Raw genomic sequence first — 18,819 nt, 5'->3', positions numbered from 1 at the left:
CTTGATGGACAAAATGGCCCACAGAAACATCTGAAGTTACTAAAAAATAATAGAAGTAAATTAAGTATGAATTTCTGACAAGGATTCTTCTGCAAGAATAACTTTTGCAAAATTTTATATGTGTGTAATTTCTAAGGTGAGGGTATACAGCTTTCATCATACTTTCAAACTTGTCTGTGACCTTAACAATCGACAGAACCTCTACTCCAAAAAGTTCAATGTTAGTTTATATTTCTACACTCAGTAGGTAACTTGGTATTTGCATTACTTATATCACATTTTCTGTACTTTTGTACTGAGTCTGGCTAACTCACCTCTTAGCTGTTTATATTACCTCATATTTTGCTAACTGCCTAGCCTTGTCAGCGGTTAAAAAAGAAATATGCTCTTAAACTCCACCTCTACGTAACTGACCTCATTCAATGTTTTTCTTTGCCCATCACTCCCGAAACCTTCTTCTAGGACATTTTAAGATTGTTTCTTGTTTGTGACCAGAGGTAATACTGCTCACCTTATTCACTGGATTTATTTCTGGAAGATCTGTGGCTGCTTCCTGATTATGCTGATTGTGATTTATCACCAGTGAGACTATTTAAAAGAAGGCAACTCCCAAAGAGGAGCTCTAACACGTTCTGCACAATAGCAGCACTGTTGGTGGAGGTATCTAACCTGCCAAAGGGACCATTTAAAGGACAACACTCATTTGGATGTAGTAATTTGAAATTTGGTTTTTAAAACTCAGTCCCTCTTGATATACCACGTATGCTGATGTCCTCTACGAAAGCCACTTTCCAGATAATTAATCATTACATAGACATTTTAGAGACCACAATATCCACCTTAGCAGTGATGCTGTCACAGGGTGCCAAATATTATAAGTCTAAAGAATACAGTATCACTGCTTCTAATTACAATTTTTAAAAACTCCTACTTCTATAAAGCTATGCTAATTCCCTGGCTGCTGCTAGATACATTAGAATGGTATCCAAACTGAAAGAAAGCTGTCTTTATAGTCTTTTTTTAAAAGTTCCCCAAATTAACTTATGTAATAAGCATAAATTTTAAGTACACTAAACAATCTATTATTTTTATGCTATTTCATAATCCCCAAAGCAGTATTTTAAAATCACAGCAACCTTTTTTTTTTTTTTTTTTTTTTTTTTTGCGGTACGCGGGCCTCTTACTGTTGTGGTCTCTCCCGCTGCAGAGCACAGGCTCCGGACGCGCAGGCTCAGCGGCCATGGCTCACGGGCCTAGCCGATCCACGGCATGTGGGATCTTCCCGGACCGGGACACGAACCTGCGTCCCCTGCATCAGCAGGTGGACTCTCAACCACTGTGCCACCAGGGAAGCCCCCACAGCAACCTTTAACAATGATTACATCTTGTGAAGTGGTAATGGCAAGAGTAGATGAAGAAAAGGGCAACTTTTTGTTTTTTAAAAAAAAAATACTTTTGTATCATTTAAATATTTAAATTAAATGTACTTTTTAATGAAAAACTGAATAAAGATAAAGGGTACAATTGTAAAATCAAGAATCTCTATATTTATTTTATTCTACTCCCTGTTACTCCCCACCTCTAATCTCCTACCAGGATGTTGTAGCACTTTGAGAGCAGGGACCTTGTGTGTCTTCTATAGTCATGCCCGGAGCAGACACTATGCATCTATCTACCTGTAGATAGTAGAGGTGGAGGTAATGGGAGCAGGGGGGTTCAACAAGCCTTGAAGTGAGCATTCTATTTACTCAGAATAAAGAGATCTATTATCTCCTCCCTTTGAAATGCTGGTTAATATCTACTCACAGGGACTTCCCTGGTGGTCCAGTGGCTAAGACTCCAAGCTCCCAATGCAGGGGGCCCGGGTTCAATCCCCGGTCAGTGAACTAGATCCCACATGCCGCAACTAAGAGTTTGCATGCTGCAACTAAAAGATCCTGCATGCCGCAACCAAAGATCCCACATGCCACAACTAAAAGATCCCATGTGCTACAACTAAGACCTGACGCAGCCAAATAAGTATTTTTAAAAAATATCTATTCACAGCTCTAACTGCTCTGTTCCTTAAACAGTCAGACTCCTATTTGTATGGGATGGCCAGAGTAACCTCTAGAGGGCTAAATAACTGCTTAGGTCACTGTTACTACAATTTTGAGAATATCATTCCACGTATTACGTACAAAGTCCAATGCCAGAATCACTCTGTTGTACACCTGAAAATTACATAATATTGTACATCAACTACACCTCAATTTAAAAAAATATCCAATGCCAAGGGCCCAACTCCTGTTGACATCCTTCTTTTTGAACTACTAGCCAAAATGTTACTCATCTGTTAAAGGGATTATTACCACTTCATTCTTACTATTTCTAAAATCTAAATTCAATTCTATCACCTTGTTATCCAACAAACTTGCTTCATATTTGGTCACTCCTCTTCTCAATAAACTATCACCTTCTCCATGAAGCTCACATACCTAAGTTTTAACCTCTTCTTAGGTCACGAATCACATATAGGTGCCTACATAGGGACCTGACAGATAACATATGTGTAGGGGCATGGTTTAAGAAATACCAAGTAGTAACAGTGATATAACAACCACTTATCAGCTCCAGACTCTGAGTTTATGAACAACAGGGTAGGTGGGAACAAGGAGTTCTGCAATCTTCTATCCTGAACTGTAAAATACAATACTGGGCAAAGGGGCCATGGTTTAAATGAGATCAAGGAGGATGGATGCATTAGAGCCGCAGCTGACAAACCTGTTCCAAATTTGCTGAAGGGGTGTTTGGGATTCCCTGTAGCTTTTTCCAACTGAAAGAGTCTCCAAGCATCGTTCATCACATTCTTCTCATGTTCTGAATCAACTGCATTTACCTCTCTGTCTTTGCAACTCTCATCAAACAAGGGGCACAGGAAAAACTGTGCAAACCTAAGGGTAAGAAACATAATTAACAATTTGAAAGCTGTTATTTTAAGTGGCCTTTTAAAAATATGTTTAAAAAAATATGTTTGAAACTTAGATAGGAAATATGAATTCTACAGAATAAGAAAAAACTACCATTGCTACTTAGAAAAAAGGAATATAAGTTCTAAGTAACAAAAAATATAATATCATACATATGTAAATTCAGAGAACTCTACACCAGATATGTTAAATAATTAGTGAAAATATAAAAAGATTAACACCTCTGATTCTGACAATTCCCATGTGTTGTTACCACACCACCAAGCAATTCTCCGACACCAGCTGGGTGGCCTAAAATTCAACTCAATACTGGTATCATCAGATCTACAAGACTGCCCCCAACTTCAAACACCAATTGCAAGTCCAGGTTGTCACCTGGGCTTCTGACCAACTGGCTGTAGATCAGAGGTTCCCACGACCTCCTCCTCGGGTTCGATTAATTTCCTAGATCAGCTTACAGGACTCAGAGAAATGTTTTATTTACTAAATTACTGGATTTATTATAAAAGGATATGATTCAGGAACAGCCAGATGAAAGAGATGCATAAGGCAAGGTATGTGGGAAGGGTATGGAGCTTCCATGCCCTCTAGGCAGGCCACCCTCCCCAAATCTCCATGTGTTCACCAACCTGTAAGTTCTCCAAACCTCGTCAGGATTGGGTAAATCACTGATCACTGGTGACTGAAGTCAATCTCCAGCCCCTGGACTGAAAGTTCCAACCCTTAATCACAGGGCTGGCTCCCCTGGCAACCAGCCCCCAACCTCAGATTATCAAGGGACTTCCCCAAAGTCACTTCATTAAAATAACAAAAAGCAACCTTTGGCTCTCATCACTTAGGAAATTCCAAGGGTTTTAGGAGCTATGGGCCAGGACCAGGGACAAAGACCAAATATATATTTCTTCTTATAAACCACAATACAACAACAACAAAAAGTCAGGGCAGACTTATGAGACAGAAGCAATGTATTTAAGATTTACAATTCGGCATGTCTATGAAAATCCCTGTTGTATATGCCTAATTCTCCAAGAAAGGAAAAGGCAGGTGATGGTTCTTAGGCAATAAATCTTAAATTTTCAGTTTTAATTGCAATTTCACTAAGACTCAGGCATTTTAGGACACACTAAGTGACCTATTTTTAAAAGGTTCTACCTGAATATTTTTCCTTCTTATAAAGAAAAGGAAACAAACTTTAATTAGTGGAAAAAATAATGGAGTAAAAAACCTATGACACAGTAGTTTGACTAAGACATAATTATGGGCTTTTATGAAATATTAAGAGAATTTTAAAAATTTAATAAGCAGCGGTTCAACAAATAACATGGCAGGTAACTTTAACATAAGTAACCAATATGCTTTTCTTGAGGCTATTCTTTAATAGTAGTACCAAAGCTGAACTAAGATTCCTTTAGCTAATAAATTAACTTTCCTATATCAGGTTGCAATTTAAATCATGATTTCATATAGTAATAAGTCTTCTTAAGAAACTTTAGACCCCATCTTATAAAAAACAACGTCCAGAATTCAGATGAAGACAAGAGAAGAGGCTCTGTCTGAATGCGACTACTACTCAGTGGGCCTAAGAGACTCCTGGGTTTATAAACATCTCAGCAACTGCACCTCATCGTCCAGCCGTCAAAAAGACTGTTACCATTACTTGATATTATTTTAAGCACATAGTGAATACAATCCCGTGCTAAGTACTTTACGCATACCAATCCAAAGGGAAACTCCATCTATCCGGAGCCTGTAATCAAAGATATATGGAAACAGATAATTCTAGACATATAACCACTTTTACCTACCTCAATTCAGGCTGGGAAAAGTGCCTAATAGCTACATACCATAGCTGGACAAGTCCACATAAAGGGTCATGATTCTGACACAGTATAATCAATATTTTTGAAAGATGCTCTATATAAGTGGTTTTTTTACTCTGATCCAAGTAACAGACATCCTCCATCAAACAGAGATCTATTATATGAACATCTGCTGAAGCATTTGTAAAGCAGGAAATTAAATTCAGTGTATGATCCCAGGGAACTCATTAATGGAAGTCTTCTGGGAATACATACAAAAGATGATTACACCTCAAAGCTGCTGCCTGAAGACTGAAACATAAGCTAGAATAAATAAGAAACAGGCTACTCTGACCCAGTCCTGTATCCTGAACCCATGCCCTTGTTCTGTTAATGTTCTTTGTGCTACAGAATAAATTCAAACTGTTAGGTTTGAAAAAAAATGACTATTAATATAAGTAAGCAATTAAAGCTGAGAATTACTAAAATTGTTAAGTCAAACTTCATTATAGACCCATCAAAAGGCTGCAGAATTACACCTTCTTGGTAACACAGAAAACTGTAAAAATTCACCACAGGAAAAATTACATTTTGAACAATGAATCAAATCACTGATATGATAAAAAAAATTATATACTGTTAGCTGTATAAAAAATTGACCAAGAAATTAGAATAGCCTAATGGAGCTTGCTCCAGAAAATACTTTCACAAAATGTCCCCAGGGCTGAAACAGCAGGTCAAAACATTCTGTATCCACTAAGTATCCTTGAGGATTGAGGAACTAAAGGAGAACAGAATATTTAAGTTCTAGCATTCTGGAACAGGAGATGGTTGAAAGGAGATCCATGACATCATTACAGTTTATTCTTCATCACATGCTTCATATGTAATACCAGTTAGAATGGGAAGGCCTGGTGAGAATTTTATAAGTCAATAAAATATTTTGTAGGCTTAAAGTCTGGTTTAAAGTCATGCCATTATTTTTCCTCTACCACAATGTAAATATACGACATCATTCATTATTTTCTTTTTTATAAAATCCAGAGGGGGAAAATACTGGTTAAAATATCTTTTGTTAAGCTATAAAGCTGTGAAGACATCTTTGTAAAAATATTAATTATTATTATTAACATGATAAGTGAACACAGGTGGATAATTCATAGGGTATTTTCAGCATTACCTGTCTAGGGCACCTTCTAGGTGTTCATGAGAAACATCAAAATAGTAATTGGTATGCTCTCCACTAGTAAAGGCATTTGAACTTCCTGCATGCTCACTGAGAAACTGGCTGTATTCATTTTCTTTAGGGTATTTCTTTGTTCCTAAAAATAGCATATGTTCACAAAAATGACTTAAGCCAGCAATATTTGCAGGATCTGACAAGGAACCTGAAAGAGAAGAGAAAATATACATATATAATAAATCATTTTTTTATATGTTGAAAGCTATGGAGTACAGATGAATCACAGATGATTTGGAACTTCTGTTAGCATGATAACTCCAACCACAGTCAGAGAAAGTTAAGCATAGGCTACTCTAAATGGTGCAGTTTAGATTCAAATTCAAGCCCCAGCTTTTGACATCAGTTAGTTGGTGGCCTTGGGCAGATACTTAACTCCTCTGGACATTAGCTTCCTCACACATCACGCTAAGAGGAAGAGTTGAATTCACTGTTTTAAAGAGCTAGAAACTTTCTAGCTCTTACATTTTATTGCAGGAGACAATATAGCATAGTGCTAAGAGCATAAGTTTGGGGGTTAGCAGCTCTACTAGCTGTAAAACTTTGAGCAAAATATTTTGCTTCAGTCACTTTTTAAAAAAAAATTTTGTTTATTTATTTATTTTATTTATTTTTGGCTGCACTGGGTCTTTGTTGCTGGGCGCGGGCTTTCTCTAGTTGCGGTGAGTGGGGGCTACTCTTCGTTGTGGTGTGCAGGCTTCTCATTGCGGTGGCTTATCTTGTGGCGGAGCACGGGCTCTAGGCACGCGGGCTTCAGTACTTGTGGCTCGTGGGCTCTAGAGTGCAGTCTCAGTAGTTGTGGCGCACGGGCTTTGTTGCTCCGCATGATGTGTGATCTTCCCGGACCAGGTCTCAAACCCCTGTCCTCTGCATTGGCAGGCAGATTCTTAACCACTGCACCACCAGTGAAGCCCTCAGTCACTTTTTGTATACATACCTTACTTAGAGAGTTGTGCAACTACAAATTAGACGATAATTTGCAAAGCACATTGAGCTGTGCTTGGCAATAATTATTTGTTCAACTTATGATGGTTATTATCTTATTTTCCCAATTCTAAAATGCCATTGAATTAAATAAAAGCTTTTCAGAGAGGAAAAAAAGAAACTAAATGTACATATAAATAAGAAATAACTTGATTAAAGCAGCATTAAATGTGGAAGAAATGTGCACACAAGAATTTAGGAAATATGGTATCCCCTAGTATATCAAAAGTTTATAAAGTAAAGGCATTAGAACTGTCACTGTTTTAAAGGATGGGAATGAATTTCCTTGCTGCTAGGTCACCTTAGCTGGGAACCTAACAAGATACTTTTGGTAAATGTAAGGTGATTTAACTTAGACAACTGTAGATTACCAACAGCTGTACAGGACTACTGTACAAAGTAAGATACATCGAACTGGTAACTACCAGGTCTCCATTTGCACAAATATGGAGAGTTCTAATAATTGTCAACATTAGGTCGATGAAACTGAACAAAGCTTAATTCATAATTTTAAACTGTACCTATGTGTACATCAAGTGCTGCTGATGATTTATCTGTTGTGGGATCACTGATGAGAAGTACTTTGATCCCATTGGCCAGCTCTAGTCCACGGTATTCTCGCTTGTCTTCAGGAGATTTGATGATATGATTTCCTACTCTCTTGATAGCTGGATTATTCATTTTGCTGTAAGTCTTTTTTTGGAAACTGAAAAGAAATAAATTATTAATTGTTGGATTGTGCTTTTTTCTTTTAATGAACAAAGAGTAACAAGCAAAACCATATAATATATCATCAGATTAAAAAATGTGTATAATCAAGTACAACTGACATACAATATTAGTTTCCGGTGTACAGCACAGTGATTCATCACAAACTGATCACCACAATAAGTCTAGTAACCATCTGTCACCATACAAAGTTCTTAAAATATTATTGACTATATTCCCTACATCCCCATTGACTTATTTATTTTATAACTGGAAATTTATACCTCTTAATCACCTTCACCTATTTTGCCCAACCCCCCCCCATCCTCCCCTCTAGCAACCAACAATTTTTCCTCTGTATCTATGAGTCTGTTTCTGTTTTGTTTGTTCACTTATTTCGTTTTTTAGATTCCACATATAAGTAAAATCAAACGATATTTGTCTTTCTCTGACTTATTTCACTTAGCATAATACCCCTCTAGGTCCATCCGTGCTGTTCCAAATGGCAAGATTTCATTATTTTCATGGCTGAGTAATACTCCTGTGTGTGTATATGTGTGTGTGTGTGAGGTATGATACACAGACACACACACAGACACACAGACACACACACACTGGAATATTACTCAGCCATGAGAAATAATGAAATCTTGCTATTCGCCTTTCATCCATATCTTGGCTACTATAAATAATGCTGCAATGAACAAAGGTCTGCCTGTATTTTTCAAATTAGTGTTCTCATACTTTCTGGATAAATACCCAGAAGTGGAACTGCTGGATTGTATGGTAGTCCTATTTTTAATTTTTTGAGGAAACTTCATACAATTGGTGCATTGCATGAAGTCCACCGATAATGCACAAGGGTTCCCTTTTCTCCATGTCCTCGTCAACACTTAATTTGTTGTCATTTTTTTTTTCACATTTCTTTGTACCTGTCTTGTGATAATTGGCAATTGGCACTTCTTGCTTACATTGATTTGTTAATATTTCTGATTTCACGGCTTCACATCTCAATATTCAATTATAAATTCATATTCCAAAAGTTACACTAAGAAAAGATTCAGAAAGATCCAAATATGAAATGAATAATTCAAGCTTTCAATACAGAAAAAATCATGTTCACATTGGTTTTTTTTTTAATTTAAAGTAACAATGGTTCTTAATTGTTGTCTTTTTGATAACAGCCATTTTGACAGGTGTCGGGTGGTTTTGATTTGCATTTCCCTGATGTAGTGATGTTGAGCATCTGTTCATGTGTCTGCTGGCCACGTGTATGTCTTCCATGGATAAATGTATATTCATTTTTTAAATGTCCATTTTTTAAATCAGATTGTTTTTGATATTGAGTTGTGTGAGTTCTCTATATATTTTGGATATTAACCCTTTATCAAATATATCATTTGCAAATATCTTCTACCATTCAGTAGATCGTCTTTTCATTTTGTTGATGGTTTCCTTAGCTGTGCAACAGCTTTTTAGTTTGATGTAGTCCCATTTGTTTATTTTTGCCTGAGGAGATACATACAAAAAAATATTGCTAAGAACGATGTCAAAAAGCATACTGCCTATGTTTTCTTCTAGGAGTTTTATAGTTTCAGGCCTTACATTTAAGTCTTTCATCCATTTTGAGTTTATTTTTGTATATGGTATAGGAAAGTGATTCAGTTTTCCCAGCATCACTTGCCGATGAGAATATCTTTTCCCCAATGTATGGTCTTGGCTCCTCTGTTGTAAATTAATTGACCCACATGTGAGTGGGTTTATTTCTAGGCTCTCTATTCTGTCCCATTGATCTATGCATCTGTTTTTGTGCCATATAGTTTTGACTACTATAGCTTTCTAGTATAGTTTGAAATCAGGAAGCATGATAACTCCAACTTTGTTTTTCTTTCTTAAGACTACTTTGGTTATTAAGGGCCTTTTGCAGTTCCATATGAATTTTAGGATTATTTGTTCCGTTCTGTGAAAAATGTCATTAGTATTTTCATAGGGATTGCACTGAATCTGTAGATTGCTTTGGGTAATGTGTACATTTTACCAATATTAATTCTCCTATCCATAAACATAATATAATCTTTCCATTTATTTGTGTCATCTTCAATTTCTTTCATCAATGTCTTATAGTTTTCAGAGTTCAGGTCTTTCATCTCCTTGATTAAATTTATTCCTAGGTATTTTATTCTTTTTGATGCAAATGTAAATGGGATTATTTCCTTCATTTCTCCTTCTGCAAGTCTGTTATTACTATACAGAAACACAAAAGATTTCTGTATACTGATTTTGAATCCCACAGTTTCACTGAATTCATTTATTAGTTCTAACAGTTATTTTGGAGGAGTCTTTAAGGTTTTCTATATACAGTAGCATGTCATCTGAAAATAGTAATCCATTACTATGTTGAATAAAAGTGGTGAGGGTGGGCATTCTTGTCCTGTTCCTGATCTTAGAGGAATAGCGTTCAGCTTTTCACCATTGAGTATTATGTTAGTTGTGAGTCTGTCATATATGGCCTTTATTATGTTGAGGTTATATTTCTTCTATACTCACTTTGTTGACAGTTTTTTCTTTTCTTTTCTTTTCTTTTTTGCTGTACGCGGGCCTCTCACTGCTGTGGCCTCTCCCGTTGCGGAGCACAGGCTCCAGACATGCAGGCTCAGCGGCCACGGCCCACGGGCCCAGCCGCTCCGCGGCATGCGGGATCCTCCCAGACTGGGGCACGAAGCCGCGTCCCCTGCATTGGCAGGCGGACTCTCAACCACTGCGCCACCAGGGAAGCCCCTGACAGTTTTTTTCATAAATCGATGTTGAATTTTGTCAAATGGTATTTCTGCATCTGTTGGGATGATCACATGATTTTTATCCTTCGTTTTGTTAATATGATGTTTCATGTTGATTGATTTGCAGATGTGGAACCATCCTTGAATTGCTGGAACAAATCCCACTTCATTGTGGTATATGACCCTTTTAATGTATTGTTGAATTTGGTTTCCTAATATTTTGCTGAGGATTTTTGCATCTTTGTTCATCAGGAACACTGTCATGTGATTTTCTTTTTTTTTTTTAATGGTGTCTGTATCTGGTTTTGGTATCAGGGTAACACTGCCCTTGTAGAATGATTTTTGAAGTGTTCCTTTTCCTCTTTAATTTTTTAGAATAGTTTGAGAAAGACAGATTGATATTAAGTCTTTTTTAAATGTTTGGTAGAGTTCACCTGTGAAGCTGTGTGGTTCTGGACTTTTGTTTGGAACTTTTTGATTACTGATTCAATTTCATTACTAGTTATCTGTCTGTTCAGATTTTCTGTTTCTTCGTGATTCAGTCTCAGAAGATTGTATGTTTCTAGGAATTTATCCATTTCTTCTAGGTTGTCCAATTTTTTGGCAAGTAATTGTTTATCACAGACTCTTATGATCCTTTGCATTTCTGTGGTATCAGCTGTAACTTCTCTTTCATTTGTTTTTATTTATTTGGGTCCTCTCTTTATGAGTTTGGCTAAAGGTTTATCAATTTTGTTTATCTCTTCAAAGAATCAGCTTTTAGTTTCATTGTATTTTCTATTGTTCTTTAATCTTTATTTCATTTATTTCTGCTCTGATATTTTTTATTTCCTTCCTTCTACTAACTTTGGGCTCTATTTGTTCTTCTTTTTCTAGTTCCTTTAGGTGTAAGGTTAGATTATTTATTTGAGATTTTTGTTTCCTGGAGTAGGCCTGGATCGCTATAAACTTCTTTCCTGAAACTGCTTTTGCTGTGTTCCACTGATTTTGGAACACTGTATTTCCATTTTCATTTGTCTCAAGGTATTTTGTGATTTCCTCTTTGCTTTCTTCACGGGCCCACTGGTTGCTTAGCATCATGTTGTTTAGCCTCCATGTGTTTGTGTTTTTTCCATTTTTCTTGTAACTGATTTCTATTTTCATACCACTGTGGTCCAAAAAGATGCTTATTTAATATAATTTCAGTGTTCTTAAATTTTCTGACTTGTTTTGTGGCTCAGATGTGATCTATCTGGGAGAATGTTCCATGTGCACTGGAAAAGAAGGTATATTCTGCTAGTTTGGGGTGAAATGTTCTGTAGATATCTATTGAGTCCACTTGAAATAATGTGTCATTTAAGGCCAATGTTTCCTTATTGATTTTCTCTCTGAATGATCTATCCATTGATGTAAGTGAGGCTTTAAAGTCCCCTACTATTATTGTATTACTGTCAATATCTCACTTTACATCTATTAATATTTGGTTTATGTATTTAGGTGCTCCTGAGTTGGGTGCACATTTACAAGTGTTATTATCTTCTTGTTGGATTGATCCCTTTATCATTATGTAATGCCTTTTTGTGTCTTCCGTGACAGTCTTTGTTTCAAAGTCTATTTTGTCTGATGTAAATATTGCTAACCCAGCTTTCCTTTCATTTCTATTTGCATAAAATACCTTTTTCCATCCCTTCACTTTCAGTCTGTGTGTATCTTTAAATCTGAAGTGAGTCTCTTACAGGCAGCATATAAATGGGTCTTTTTTTAATCCATTCAGCCACCCTATGTCTTTTGATTGGAGCATTTAGTTCACTTACATTTAATTACTTACAGGGATATACCTATTGCTATTTTTTTAATTGTTTTATGGTTGTTTTTACAATTCTTCTCTGTTCCTTTCTTTTTTTTTTTTTTTTTTTTGTGGTACGCGGGCCTCTCACTGCTGTGGCCTCTCCCGTTGTGGAGCACAGGCTCCAGACGCGCAGGCTCAGCGGCCATGGCTCATGGGCCCAGCCGCTCCGCGGCATGTGGGATCTTCCCGGACCGGGGCACAAACCTGTGTCCCCTGCATCGGCAGGCGGACTCTCAACCACTGTGCCACCAGGGAAGCCCTTCTCTGTTCCTTTCTTATTCTCTTGTTCCTTCCCCTGTGCTCTGATGACTTTCTTTAGTGTTATGTTTGTATTCCTTTCTCTTTATTTTTTGTGTATCTGTTATAGGTTTTTGTTTGTGGTTACCATGAGGTTCATATATAACAAATCTGAAAATCTGTTTTGCTAGTCCTCAGGTCATTCTCAGAGATAGTTGTCTATGTGTAGTTGTAGATTTGGTGTGTCCAGGGGAGGAGGTGAGCTCAGGATCTTCCTACTCCACCATTTTGATCCAGACTCTAGAGGAAACTTTTTATAGCCTATCTATAGCGTATAATCATTCCTCTCCTCCCTCTTAAGCATCATTCTTTCACAGAATGATAACAATATTGTTTCTGTGGAGCCATATTTGTACCTAGGAGAACACATCGATGGGGATTTGCAACAGGACTGGTTGGGCCATGAATTGGTCAGTGTGCTGACCTAGAAGAGTTTTCAATGATCAATAACTGCTTTCCCACATATTTCAGAGGTATCTACTAGAGTAAGGGAGGTGAGAAGTTGTGAAAGTATTATTATTGGGTTAGCCAAAACACTGCTCAAACTTATGATATTCAGAGATAAGGCAGATCTGGAACTGATGGGTCTGATATTCACATGCTCAAAACCTAGGAAACAACACCATTGAGGAAAAATCCTGTGAAGTCCTAATAAAAATAAGAGACCTGGGTTGTCCTATGAAGGCAGCAAAAGCAAACACATAAAAACAAACAAACAAAAAGTTGGAAGGACCCCAAGAAACTTTTGTAATCTGGTGAAGAGTTGAATGTCTGAGTAGGAACAGTCCAATGATCTTAACAGAGATCCTTGATAATTTCTCTTACAAAGGACTTCACTTCCTCTGATAGTCCTCTCCTTTCTTCTCTAGGAAGGCTGGAGTTACGCTGATGGGAAGGGACCCATCCCTTCACTGAACCCGTAAGTTGGTATGACTGCAGTGAAGGGATTTTCCAGATCTGCAGTATGTATGTTTTTGAGACTAAGAGCGAATGCTATTTTTGTCTATGTTGGGGATGGCTTAAGAGACAAAAACTGAACCTGCTATTATTAGTAGGTCAACATACTAATCGGGTAAAGCCAAAAACTTATCTGAAACTACAGAGAAAAAAATAAGCCTGTGCTAACACATCTGCTTTTTACCTGGAACACAAAAGAAGTGGATCTAACTGCTCTTTAAAGACTGACAGACATCCAGATTTCATGGTAAATCCAGATTTAATGGTAAATCAGATAAAATTTTTATTTTTCTGTGTTAAAATCTCTGGAGATTGGGACTTCCCTGGTGGCGCAGTGGTTAAGAATCAGCCTGCCAATGCAAGGGACACGAGTTTGCGCCCTGGTCCGGGAAGATCCCACATGCCAAGGAGCAACTAAGCCCATGCGCCACAACTACTGAGCCTGCACCCTAGAGCCCACAAGCCACAATTACTGAGCCTACGTGCCTAGAGCCCATGCTCCGCAACAAGAGAAGACACTGCAATGAGAAGCCCGCACACCGCAACGAAGAGTAGCCCCTGCTCGCTGCAACAAAAGAAAGTCCGCACACAGCAACGAAGACCCAACGTAGCCAACAATTAATTAATTAATTAATTATAAAAATTGGTACTGGAATGTGCCTATGTTTAAATAAAAAAGTCTCTGGAGATTAAGAGAGGGAAAAATCCAGTTTGCTTCTATCAGAATATCTTTCTCTATGAAATCATCCGTAACTAGTCTTCTGGGTAACAACTGATTAACTAAAGAGGTTCACTCTTATTAAGAATGTCCCCTAACCTACTGTATAGCACAGGGGCCTATACTCAGTGTTTTGTAATAACCTATACGGGAAAAGAATCGGAAAAAGAATAGATATATGTATATGTATAACTGAATCACTTTGCTGTATACCTGAAACTAACACAACATTGTAAATCAACTATACTCCAATATAAAATAAAAATTATAAAAAAATATGTCCCCTAGATCTTCTTTTGAGGAGAGTATTTGGAATTCTGGATATCAACACTATAGGTCATACTAAATGTGTAATACTTATTTTTTTAAAAAACACATAGTACTTTATAGTATTAATAATCTTGCCCTCTTTATAGTAAAAACTAATTTCTTTAAAAATAAAGCATAAAATATAATACTAACATTTTGGAGCTATAAGGCTACCATGGACAATTCAAAAGCAATTTGAAAGTGAAAAAGGCATTATTATTATTAAGAACGCCTTTCTATTTCATTAGCTATAAGCTACTTAAGTTCAATATCAAAGACAAATTAAAATGTCTAAGTGGAAAGTCTTTAAATAGTGCTCTGTTGTTAAAAAAAAAAAATTCTCAGGGGACTTCCCTGGTGGCGCAGTGGTTGAAAGTCCGCCTGCCGATGCAGGGGACACGGGTTCGTGCCCCGGTCCGGGAAGATCCCACATGCCGCAGAGCGGCTGGGCCCGTGAGCCATGGCCACTGAGCCTGTGCGTCCGGAGCCTGTGCTCCACGACGGGAGAGGCCACAACAGTGAGAGGCCCGCGTACCATAAAAAAAAAAAAAAAATTCTCAGGGTAATAAAAATGGTCTGCCTAAGCCTCCAAAGAAGGTCACAACAATAATAATCCTGGTTAAGGTATTTCCCAAAAGACAACCTGTTTGGACTGCAGCAAATGCCTTTGATACACAGCTGGCTTCAAAAGCTTTAATTTGGGTTCAACATACATTACTATTTTAAAAATGAGTTCCAACCTAACAGCAAGATTAAGATTAAATAAGCCACTAGGTAGCCGCCATTAAGACCCCCAGCAAGAATGACAGCATTAAAAGGCAACATTAGGGCCTTCCCTGGTGGCACAGTGGTTAACAATCCGCCTCCCAATACAGGGGACACGGGTTTGAGCCCTAGTCCCGGAAGATCCCACATGCCTTGGAGCAACTAAGTCCACGCGCCACAACTACTGAGCCTGTGCTCTAGAGCCCGCGAGCCACAACTGCTAAGCCCACGTGCCACAGCTACCGAAGCCCGCGCGCCTAGAGCCCGTGCTCTGCAACGAGAAGCCACCGCAATGAGAAGCCCATGCACCACAACGAAGAGTAACCCCTGCTCGCCAGAACTAGAGAAAGCTTGCGCGCAGCAACGAAGACCCAACACAGACAAAAAATAAATAAATAAATTTATTTATTTTTTTTAAAAAGGCAACAGTAAAAAAAGCTCCATGTGTACCACAGAGGATGCCTAAGCTCCCTCCTGTAAGGCTCCACCAGGAGGGAGGGAGAAGGTTGGAATTCTTGTGATGGATTCCACTAAGTGGGAGCAAAAACCAAAGGCTATTTATTTTGGTTCCATTGCCATTGCTTACACCCAACTCCCTCTACTGTTTGTCCCAGCTAGTTTGATCTAGGGGAACCAAGGGTTACAAATGATTAAAATGCAATGATGATGATGATGATGATGAAGCAAGCTCTAAAACTTCTGTTCAATCCACAACAATAGTCAGGAAATGAAAAACAGCTCACTTTGGTGGGACAAACTGTCTTATTCTGTGGGAGGTGAAAATTTCATTATAATTAAGATAACCACCCTCAACTATATGCTACATTCTGTACTTTTTTCAGGGTTTAATTTCCCTTGTCCAGATTTTCACTTGCTTAGAGGAAAAAAAATGATCACAGTCCATCACAGGCATGTATATAACTCATGTGGACACTGAAGCTATGTCTGTTTAATATTCCTGGTGTGGTTAAGAGTAAAGAGATGGATTTTTTTTTCTATGAATCAAACATAAAAATTAACCCAACTACTTTTAGACATCTGTACACCAGATCAAGGGCAGCTATAAATTTCTAAGCTGGCAATGCTCCCAAATCAAATATCGTGACTTCCTGAGGAAGTAAAAGCTAAAAGAAACAGTAGAGACGTTTTCAAACAAGACCCATCCCCAGCAATCCATATTCAATAGGTACAGTCTGCCTTTACCTACAGCATATCTATCAATATGTCATATGACAATTTGATTCTCACCTTCTGGAGAACTGAAGGAAATGATCAGGAACTCCTCTGATGATGATGAATTTCTCAACAGCTTGCCTGTCTGAATTCATACTGATGAGATCACATGTCTACCCATCTCAGCTCCCTCATTAGCATTTTATTTATTGCAAATGTTCTCCAATATGCACCAAAGAGCAAGCAAGCAAGTAGTGACTTTTAGATGACAAGCTAGTGCTAACTCAAATGCTTTTCTGGACATATTTTTAACCTGTCGAAGTCAAAATCTTGGAAGTAATACAGGGACATTATCATACAACTTCAAAATAAGGCACAGAATTGTCAGTGTTTCACATTCTGATAAACTGAAGAGATGTTTAGCAATTACAGCATATCTTGTAATTTTGTTCATAATTTAAAACAGTGACTAAAATCACAGAAGGTAAAAGCTGGAAAAGCCATTAGATGTTATCTAGTCCTTTGTAGCTCTTGAACTGGCAGCACTAGCTCTTCTTGTAAGCTTGTTAAAAATGCAAAACATCAGAAACCACTAGAGACCTCCTAAGCCAGAATCTGCAGGTGAGCTAGTCCCCTCATCTTACTTATAAGAAAACTGAAGAGCACTTGTCCAAGATTATACAGCAAAAAGTTACAATTAGGATTTAGCTCTTAACTCCCAGTCCTGTCCACCTAAGCACCCTGATATCCAAACAAACAGTTAAGGTCCAGACACCACACCACACATGTTGGCTACAAAGATGAATACACCAGAGCCCTTGCTCTGAAGGAACCCGGACTTATGACAAGAGATGAAAACAAGACATTATTTTTTAAGTGTGGTGACAAAGTTATCCCCAGGGAACTATGGGAGTAATAAAAGGGGCATCTAACTCAGTCCAGGAGGAGAGACAGGAAAGAGAGTAGGTGAGTAGAAGCATGCCAAATAAAAGGAAGGGGAGACCTGAGCAAAAGAATGGTGGTGAAGAAAAAAATGTGAGGCATTCAGCGGAAAAACAAGAGCTTGATGTTAACAGAACTACAACCAGAACTTCCACTGAAAGATCATGGACTTTTATCTAGGCCTAAACTGCAGGTCTGCAAAAACAAATTCCCAAATAGATCAATTATAAATTCCTGTATCAAGAGAAAAACTTTTACGCAAATAATCTTTTATTCAGATGATCCTTTACAGTCTTTTTTCTCACGTCTCTAAGTGTTTCACAGCTGATTTAATAGAAGATTGAGCAAGTTTACTCTGCTGTTTGCTCCCTACCCACCCCCATAGTCCGAGACATATTTAAAGTTAGACCTGATCCATTTCTAATTTCTAAATGGATGACCTATAAACCTGAACAGGCAAATGATTGGGCTAATAGTCAAATTATAAATCAAAACCTCCCTTCTGTGGAATCCATCCATCTACTACCAAAACCATAGGCGGACGTGAAGCTTACCCATGGCACTCCTGAATGTGGAGGAGGTACCCAGAGAGAAAACGCCTCAAATCAGAACCACTCCACAAACACCCTTTCTTCCCTGTACAAGGCAGAGGTGAGTAAAACAGAATAGCAAGGCAGTGGTGATATGAGCCCTCGGATGCCTCACTATAAGACCACATATTCCCCAATACTATTCATGTTACTTGACCTAAAAAATGACATATCTCAGGGAACCATCTACCCCAGCGGTCCCCAACCTTTTTGGCACCAGGGACCAGTTTCGTGGAAAACAATTTTCTACAGACGGGGGTGGGGGTTGTGGGGGTGGGAATGGTTCAGGCGGTAATTCGAGCAATGGGGAGTGATGGGGAGCAGCAGATGAAGCTTTGTTTGCTGGCGCGCTGCTCACCTCCTGCTGTGCGGCCCGGGTCCTAACAGGCCTTGGACTGGTACCGGTCCCCTGATCTACCCCATGGCTCTTCACTTACAGGACCAGTGTATCTCACTTCATGCGCCAGATAGACCATAAAGGTGGGTATAAACTAAAATCCTGTCAATTAAGTCTTACTTTCCCACGATGTGATGCTCTGCCTTTGTTCCAGGCAGCATGACAGCTGTGTTAACTCTGTGCCCTCTGGAAAGGAGTTTACAATGCAAAAACAAACGCTTAAATGAACAAGGGTTATTTTAATTTAAAGGAATCCTACAGCAATATCATTTTAGAGAAAAAAGCTTTTGCAAATTTTGTTTTAGCTTTAGTACATACATATCAATGGTTGTTCATTCCAAAAGTGACAAGCTTAGCTATGAACAA

The 18,819-nt window shown here is 38.1% G+C and overlaps 1 protein-coding gene across 9 annotated transcripts in view; it reads right to left on the bottom strand.

Moving 5' to 3' along the window:
- IDE (insulin degrading enzyme) overlaps positions 1–18,819 on the bottom strand; it is a 112,792-nt gene that overhangs the window by 67,568 nt on the left and 26,405 nt on the right. For 8 of the 9 annotated variants that reach the window (XM_067709995.1, XM_067709990.1, XM_067709991.1 and 5 more), the window contains 3 exons: positions 7,514–7,698; positions 5,949–6,156; positions 2,764–2,933 (listed from right to left, as the gene is read on the bottom strand). In XM_067709995.1, the coding sequence (XP_067566096.1) occupies positions 2,764–2,933; positions 5,949–6,156; positions 7,514–7,698 (563 nt within the window). Of the gene's footprint in view, positions 1–2,763; positions 2,934–5,948; positions 6,157–7,513; positions 7,699–16,599; positions 16,621–18,819 lie in introns of those variants that run through there. The other variant, XM_067709996.1, reaches the window with a different exon arrangement.

Source organism: Pseudorca crassidens, chromosome 16, assembly GCF_039906515.1.
Source record: "Pseudorca crassidens isolate mPseCra1 chromosome 16, mPseCra1.hap1, whole genome shotgun sequence".
Taxonomy (NCBI): domain Eukaryota; kingdom Metazoa; phylum Chordata; class Mammalia; order Artiodactyla; family Delphinidae; genus Pseudorca; species Pseudorca crassidens.
Note: the sequence above shows the minus strand (reverse complement) of the source record. Positions and strands in the feature narration are given on the sequence as shown.